The sequence below is a fragment of the Elephantulus edwardii genome, unplaced genomic scaffold, assembly GCF_000299155.1.
Source record: "Elephantulus edwardii isolate Elephantulus edwardi_28Jun2011 unplaced genomic scaffold, EleEdw1.0 scaffold00034, whole genome shotgun sequence".
Lineage (NCBI taxonomy): Eukaryota > Metazoa > Chordata > Mammalia > Macroscelidea > Macroscelididae > Elephantulus > Elephantulus edwardii.
Window position 1 is genome coordinate 21,731,775 of NW_006399784.1, and position 9,088 is coordinate 21,740,862.

General features: G+C 39.7%; 1 protein-coding gene across 3 annotated transcripts in view; it reads left to right on the top strand.

Moving 5' to 3' along the window:
* Positions 1–7,274, top strand: part of SH3D19 (SH3 domain containing 19) — an 80,534-nt gene extending 73,260 nt beyond the window's left edge. Inside the window, exons 13-15 of one of the 3 annotated variants that reach the window (XM_006884478.1) lie at positions 435–621; positions 1,593–1,690; positions 7,015–7,274. In XM_006884478.1, the coding sequence (XP_006884540.1) occupies positions 435–621; positions 1,593–1,690; positions 7,015–7,131 (402 nt within the window). In that variant the 3' untranslated portion in view covers positions 7,132–7,274. The remainder of the gene's footprint in view (positions 1–434; positions 622–1,592; positions 1,691–7,014) is intronic. The other 2 variants (XM_006884479.1, XM_006884480.1) reach the window with 2 other exon arrangements.
* The last annotated feature ends 1,814 nt before the right edge of the window (positions 7,275–9,088 follow it).

Consider the following 9,088-nt stretch of genomic DNA (forward strand, 5'->3'; position numbering starts at 1 on the left):
GCGGTAAACATAATTTATCCAGTTTTTCTCAATCTTACCCCCACCCCGATGTCAGCCTCATTCTACAACAGTGGCACCATATAGCATTTGTCCCTTTGTGGCTGAGATATTTCACTCAGCATCATGTCCTCCAGGGTCACCCATTTTGAATAATATTGCATGAGTTCCTTGTTTTTCACTCAAGACACATGCTTTGCTAATCTTTCTTCATTACTAAAACAAAGGCAACCCATTCTCAAATGAGATTATCCACAGCCAAAGGCACAGTGAAACTTCATAGCAATATATGTTGTAAAGTTATTTAAGGGCGCTTTCATGCATTGAAACCATAGGACCTCTTCGTTTTCCCACTACCACTCATTAAACTCCATCTGAATTTATTTCAAATGCAGTCTCACATGTCTTACTAACCAAATGCTTCTGATTTGTTATAGGATAATAGTCTTTCTGGAGAATGGTGCGAAGCTCTTCACAGTTTTACCGCGGAGACCAGTGAAGACTTATCCTTCAAAAGGGGGGACCGGATTCTGATCCTGGAGCGTTTGGACTCTGAGTGGTACAAAGGCAGACTGAAAGACAGGGAGGGGATCTTCCCAGCCGTTTTTGTGCGACCTTGCCCAGGTACAACACCTCCAGGAGATGGTCCTCCTCAGTTCAAGCTGTGGTTGCCTGCATGCTACATGTTGTTGTTGTTAAGTGCCTTCAAGTCACAGGCGACTCATAAGACCCTATGAACGAAAGTCCTGGACACCTCCTGTATAACTTTCGTCATTTCTCCAGGTTCATAGGGTTTCCAGAGGCAAGCTATTGTGGAAGTGGATGCCACTCCTGCTTCCAAGCTTGTTTTAATTGGGGAGCTTCACCAAACACTGTCCACCACCATGGGTAACAGTATTCGCCTTCACAGCAAACCACAAGTTACCTCTATACAGCATCCTACATACAAGTCAAACTATTATGCAAACTCCATTCTTTTGCTGTGTTAGATTTATGGAAAAAGAAAGCTAAAAATACCTTCATTTGATAATGGCTAGTTATGTCTTCTAAATGGCTCTGGCTCTGGTGGCCTAATGGTAAGAGACTGCACTGCAATCCCAAAGGCTTGTGGTTCACGTCCACCAGCTGCTCTACAGGAAAAGGATGAGCGATTAACTGCCTCGGAAAGCCCGTGGAGATTACCTATGGCTTGATTTCAGCTTGACTGTACACAGCAACAACAAATAGCTCTAGTGGCCTAGTATTAAGAATCTGCACTGCAATACCAAAGGCACTTGCTTCGGATCTGCTAACAGCTCAGCAGAGTCGGATGAACAATCTCCTCCTGTGGGATTTAAGCCTCTGAAAACCCACTGGAGGGTCAGCTCCAGCTTGGTTCCAACTCGATGGTACCCAACAACAGCAGTAATGTCTACTAAATATATTTTGCTGGGAAGGGGGAGTTTCCTTACTAAGAGAGCAACCTTCATCTCTTTGCAAATTAAACATCTTCAAACCTAATTGAAAATTTTCTCTTCTGAAAGTGACAAATGAGCTTCTTAAATTTTTGTTTCAGTCTTGTGTTTTCCATATTTGAATTTTTGGTCTCTTCACAGCCGAGGCAAAAAGTCTGTCCACTGCAGCGCCAAAAGGGAAGAAGGCCAAAGCTTTATTTGATTTCCATGGGGAGAATGAAGATGAGCTGTCCTTTAAGGTTAGTTTGTATGTCTTTTCACAGTGCAGCTGTATGAGAGCTACATTAAGCGGCAATAAATCTTGAAATGTGTTCCCTGTAATGAAGGGTGGATCATTGGGTTGAAGGGTGGATCATTGGGTGGAGTACTGATTATTAGCCAAGAATAAAGAGATCTCAGAGTATAATTCTAAAGGAATAAAACTAGAGGAAGGGAATAGGGCAGATTGGACTGATCACTTATGTAATCAGCCAAGAGTTTAGGAGGGGCTGAGAGAAAACATTCTTGGCTCAATAGTCCCGTGGTCTCCAAGCCGGTTCTTCATTGCTAGGCTTTACAGCATCTGTTGTGTGTTGTATTGTGCACCCTGACCTAATTTTAACCCATATGTATGTATGGATGTGATACCATTTGAGAATAGTGTTGGCTTTGTTATGCTAATTAGGTCATAATGGTGTCTTCTTCGGCCATTCATTTTAGAGATATAAAAGGAGCAGATTAGATATAGAAACAAAGAAACACAGGTGGCATAATATATAGATTCCAGACGATAAGAAGATTACTGAAGAATTGAGGCTAAAAACAAAAACAAAGACCTTTCTCCAACGCTAAAGGAACGAACGCCTCCTGCCAGAGGCCCTGATTTCTGACTCCCAGCTTCCTAACTGAGAATATAAGTTTCAGTTCATGAAAGCCACCCACTTGTGATGTGTCTGTTACAGTAGCACTAAATAACATAGAGGGAGTTCTGGTGACCTAGTGGGTAAGTAGTTGCACCACCAATCCAGGCGCAAGCAGTTCAAATCCACCATTTGCTCTGCAGGAGAAAGATGGGCAGTCTCCTATCATGTAGTGTACAGCCTTTAAAAAACCTCTGTAGAAATAATTAAAGCATCATAATGAATCAAAGATGTGTGACTGGACAAGTTAAGATTCAAAATAGTGAATGTTTAGGCAAAGTTACAATTGAGGAGTCTAAAGTGATACTACATGTTTCTTCTTGGGGAACAGGGAGGGAGGTGGACATTTGAGGTATCTCAGTAGAAGTTGGCTAACTTTCCTATTTTGCAGTAGAAATTTTATTATGATAATCTTCTCTCTTCTTGATATTATTAAGATATCACTTCTATTATAAAATCTAAATGTTAGTAAGTGGTAGGCATTTCCTGTGTCCTAACTATTCAAAATTAAAAGTTGACACCTCCATATTGGTTCTGACTCGATGGAATATAACAACCACCACTCCTTTATTAGTTATTAGTTCCTTTTTTTTTTTCTTTTCAACTTCTTGGTCCCTTGAATCTAAAACCTTGGGAGCAGTTGCCTTACTCTTTTATAGTCTTGAGAGTCAGTGGTTCAAAACTCATTTATTTTATCTTTATATAAAATGCTGTTACAAGTGAAGAATTCTGGGCTTTCAATCTGAGAATCTCATTCTGGCCATCATTTTAGGTATGCTGTATACATAACAGAAATCACAGTGTCCTCCAGAGAACAAACCATCTTCATTTATGGATGAGTGGAAGCAAGTTTTAAAGTTTGTAATTAAGTGATTCTACATTGTTTCCAGTATTGATGATCATTAATATTTTGTTAATATTGGCAGGTAGAACTTACTAACAGCAACAACGGGGTTCTACCCTTTAAGGAAACTGAACTGGTAGATAGATCAAAGCTAAAATCCTTCTCATCATCTATCATGTTATTACTTAGAAATCAGAACTTATTTATAATAGAAACTTTAAATAGCCAGGAGTTTTAGAGATTTTAACAGAGTAAATTACTGACATTGATAGTCAGCATTTTTCTTTTCCATTTTCCATAAAGAAAAGCCTGAAAATCGGACCATTTTTCCAGAGGACAGTATACTGGGACTATAAATAAATCCATTTAGCCTGAAAAGACATTCTTAAATGTAGCCAAGGTCCTCTTGTACCATTGTGAAATTTCAAAACCAGATTCTAAGAAATTATTAGTAACCATAAAGAACAAAATGGTTGCAGGAGCTGGTTTTAGATATTACATCTCCATCTGTGGAAGCAATTATAATTTGCAGATGGATGTAGTCCAGTCCTGTTGACTAATCTGATGAGGACAAATCTGTGCTCTGAGTTGGGGTGAAGCTCTTTAAGACAGAGCGAATGCAGATTCATATCCATTCAGACCAAGGAGGAAAGGGCTAACCAAATGGCTGAGGAGAATACCATTATGTGAAGGAATAAACACAGAATACAAAATGCCCAGGGTGTCACTGAAAGTCATTTATAATAACAGCCTTTCTCAGTAAAAAGGCCCAGTGTAGAATGTGATGATTACATAGCCTAGTGCCTGAGAATGTAGAACCCGGAGACCCTGGTACTAACTGAGCATATAGCATTGGGCTACTTACTGATTGATCATTCTGAGCTTCAGTTTCCTTTTCTGTAAAAGAATAAAATCTCTAAAAAGTCCCACCACCCATCTGTCACTTTGTCCTGCTGTGGTGCCTTGCATGTTGCTGTAATGCCGGAAGCTAAGCCACCAGTATTTCTAATACCAGAAGGGTCACCCATGGTCGACAGGCTTCAGCTGAGACAGACCAGAAGAAAAGCTTCGTGAGCTGCTTCCAAACTATTATCCCGTGAAACTTTGTGGATCACAAAAAGGAGAATATGGCCTGACGTGGTACTGGAAGATGAGCTCCCTGGGTTGGAAGATGCTCAAAATACAATGATCACTGCACTGGGCAGTGTTTTGTTGTGTTGTGTATGGTGTCCTTATAACTTGGTACTGGCTTTAAATAACAACAGCAAATAAGATTTCTAATGGCAATTCAAAAGATTAGAGGAGAAACCTAGAGGGTAATGAGCTTATGCACAGTAGGGGAGAAACAACTCAGAAAAGAAGATGGAGAGTGGCTGCCCACCTCCAAGAATGTCAGCAGTATCACAGACTTGTCCACCTAGATGGTGTGTAATTGGCATATCTTTTGCTGAGTATATGCTCAATGACAAAAAATAACTATTAAATTATTTTGTTTTTTTTCTCTTGTTGTGTACTGTTGAGGTGGATCTGAGTGGAACAGGAGGAGATGCCTCTCCTCCAGCAGAGCATCTGGTGGATTCGAACTGCACACCTTCAGGATTGCAGCACAGCTTCTTGCCACTAGGCCACCAGAGCTTCCTCTAGAAGAATTATTTTTAAATTGGGATAATGTTAAGAATATCTCCCTCCAGGATATGAACAGACACTTCACCAAAGAAGACATTCAGATGGTGAACAAACACATGAGGAAATGTTCAAAATCCCTAGATCACAGAGAGATGCAAATCAAAAACTATGAGATATCATCTTACCCAGTAAGAATAGCAAAATTCAACAGAGCAGCAGGTTGTGGAGAGACTAGAACCCTTATTCACTGTTGGTGGGAGTGTAAAATGATGCAACCACTCTGGAAGGCAGAAGGGTGCTTTCTCAAAAAGTTGGAAATAGAAGTACCATTTGACCCAGCAATTCCACTACTGGGAATATACTCTAAAGAAACCATAACTGCAACCCAAGCAGATATATGAACACCCATGTTTATTGCTTTTTTGTTCATAATAGCAAAGAGTTGGAAACAACCAAAGTGCCCATCAACAAATGAATGGATAGAGAAGCTGTGGTATATTCCCACAATGGAATATTATGCTGCATTGAAAAACAAAGAACTCATGAAAATTATACAAAATGGGTGCCCCTGGAGGACATTATGCTGAGTGAAATATCTCAGTCACAAAAGGACAAATACTGCATAGGGCCACTGTTGTAAAACAGGACTAACATGGGGTTGGGGAGACAGGACTGACATGGGGTTGGTGAGAAACTAAGAGAAGAAGGAATAAATAATGTACATGGCATTGAAACAGACGAGGGAGAGAACTGTATAAAAGGAATATATGATTAGGTATTATTGGCATGACAAGAGTCCAGAATGAGTTGCATAGTAAAATCGTTCAGGGTTAGGGGGGTTACAGGGACGGGGACTGTTTAACAATGAAAGAACACTTTTTTTCCAAAGAAAAAAGCTAACTGGTGGAGGGGAGGGGTCAGGGAGGAAAATGTGCAACAATGAATGATTGGAAACCCAAGTTCTTTATAAACTTTCTTTCATTAAAACCTAAAAAAAAAAATACCTGCCTCATGAGACTTCCTGAGTTAGAATATGTGAAGTATGCAGCATATGACACAGTAAACGTGGTCACTTGCCATCTCAAATGCTTTGCTTAAGTGGCCCCTTCAGTGAAAGTAAGCATCATTAAGCAGCACTATCATACTTTCTGGCCCCTCATGTCAGAATGAGAATTTTACTTACAGCTGTATCCTACATACCCCAAACCGTATCTAGCAGTAAACTTTGTACAAGTAAATAATTATTTTTTAAAAAGCCCTTCAAACTCATTGCCATGGAGTCAGAACTGGACTTACTCCAGCAAGTGTTCATTCAGAGACTGTAAATTGTATGGAAAGAGATTGCCTTTCTCCTACAGAGCCTCGGGTGGATACAAACTGCCTGCCTTTGAGTTGCCAGAGCAAGCAATTCCTTTTTTTTCTTTTTAATTTTTTTATTATTTTTGTACATGTACCATCAAATCAGATCTGACTGGTACAGGAGGAGACTGCCCCTCCTTCCCCGGCAGAGCATCTGGTGGATTCGAACCGTGCGCCTCTGGGATTATAGTTGCAGGTTTTTGCCACTAGACCACCAAAGCTCCCCACAAGCAGTTCTTTAGAGTAGGGGAAGTTGAGATAGATAGTTGAGGTAGGTAGATAGGTAGGTAGGTAGTAGATATTAGCTTATATTTTATTTGTTCAAGACAGCCTCAGATTGTTTTATTATGAGTGGTAGAGCAGGAGACTAAGCATGTCATGGACGGGATCATCAAATTACAAGGCTGACAGTTGTAAAAGATGGACTTCAAGGAAAAGGAAATGGCATCATTAGGTGATAGATCATCCTGTTGAAACATCATCTAACCCTCTCAATAAATCACGTAAATGAGTTATTAAAGATTATTCATACCTCTTTAGGTGGAATGTTCACCATGCTTATAGTCAAATGATTGAAGAAAAAAGAGAGATGAAGGAATTTAGTATTAAGACAGCTAACTGGTGGCAGTCCCCTGTGTGTCAGGAGCGTTACTGCTCGTAGGACTTAAGTGGCTGCAGACTCGTACAGATAGATCCTCAGGCTTTTCCTCCAAGACTCCTTGGGTAGACTTGAACCACTGACCTTTAAGTTACTCGTTGAACATACTTGTACCACTGAGAGAATCCTGTGCCCAAAAGAAACCAATAATGATTTCCAATTACTCTCTTCTTACAGGCTGGAGATATAATAAGAGAGCTGGAATCTGTAGATGAAGATTGGATGAGTGGAGAACTCATGGGAAAAGCTGGTATATTTCCCAAAAACTACATTCAGCTTCTACCAGTCAGCTAAGGATGAAGCTTGACTATGTTCCTTGGCACAAGAACTCACTTGAACTATCACTTTGACTATCAGAATTGTTTTTGCACTATTTTTTTTAACAGAAAGAGAAATATCTACACTGTACGTGATATACGAGAGTTTTCTGAAAGCAGAAGACTTCTCGATTTTGTATTTAACTTTCATTCACCATAGAAACATACACATGGAAACCCATGAGCCAAGGATTGTCCAAGGAAGACAGCAAGCAGGATTAGCGAGGCAGATCCCTTCCCTCCAGAGACTCTGCCTGCCAGGGGGCAGCACAGGGAGGCTCCCACAGAGCATTTGCACTTGCACATCTCTTAATCAGCACAAATGAATTATGCTTCTTCTTTTTTTTTTTTTCACTTTAGTTTAAAAAGAGAATGTTTGTCCTTCTACCTGCTGTAACTATCAGGAGATGGTTGGTCGTCTAAATTTCATTTGTTATTTTCATTTTAACAGCTTTGAGTGCGTATCCTTTTTACTGGGGCTTGCCTTTGCTTGGGGAGGGGGTGCATTTATTGATTAGGTGGAGCATTTGTAAGTACATGGTCAAAACCAGCTCCTTCTCATCAAATACTCCTTGTATTTCCATTTCCCATCTGGCCTAAGATTTAAAGGGGATCCAAAGCTGGTGTCTCTTACTTGGTCAAAAGTCCAGAGTCATCCATCCCTGCACTCCCTTGCTGATGCAACTAACCCTCCCACATACCTACCATGCTTATTTCTCTCCTCTATGAATACTTTATGTTAACAGGGTTATTATAAAGCATATTTTCTGAATCTGCAATCATTCCTTTGACAATTACTGGTATCCAAAGAAAAAATTATTTTCTTTGTGTTACTCCAGTAATACATAAAAGCTATCTGTGTCTTTTTTGTAGCTGTGTCATTATGAACTACATATAAAATCTTAGAATGTAGAGCTACTGTTAAGATGGAAAACAGTGCCAACCCCCACTGCTCATTTCTTCCCAATATAATCAGAATGAGAAATCACTTAAGAGGACTGAAGGCTAGGGCTCTGCTTTTTTATCAGCTCATTCCTCTACAATTATTAAATTAAAAAAAACACAACAAAAAACAACAACAGTTGCTGGCCATTGTTATACATTCCACGCTTGAGATAAAAAGTAGTTCTTGACATGACTGAATCAATTACAGTTTATGGGCTAAAGCCAAATCAGTCGAAGACAATCTTCCAAACCGATCAATGGAATAGAATTTCATTGGAAATGTAAAACAGCTTCCCAGCCATCTTCATGACTTTGTTTTATTTTTGAGACAAGTGTTTATTATTGTTTCCGTCGCCCAAAAAGTTAGGCAGCCAGTCATCACACTGTATGTCAGCACCAGCCACCTGAGGACCTACTAGGGAGGCAATGTTTCCTTTGTGTTTATCTAAAGTTCTTTTCCCAGTTATAATGTCATATGTGGTCTTGTGTTTTCTACATCTTAGGAGTGAAGAAGGCAATGTAAGAAAAACTGATTACATTTCACACAAAAGTCTTCTTTTCATTCATGAGACATTCTTGTTTGTAACAGCAGGAAGTGAGGAGTTTGAGATTTGCCTGTGTAATTGTACCATCTGAAAATAAATATTCTGAAAGCCTAACTTTATGGAGAAAAGATATCCTTCTTTAATTTGGATCTCTGTCAACAGAATGATAAGTGCAATAGTTGTGAATCTGCTTTACACTGAAATAAACTGAACTGTACTTTCCAAAGCCTCTTTCTCATACCAGACTGAAGAATGGTATCTTATTTACCTAATGAAAGTTAGGGAGCTCTCAGGGCAGTGTCTATAGAGAGTTGCACTGCTAACCCAAAGTCTACATTGCTCAACTTCTCTGTGGAAGAATGAAAAAAGAACAGAGATAATGTGGGTATGGCTGACTCTGACTTCTTCTAAACCCACAAAGGAGAACTGTCCTCCTCAGTAACA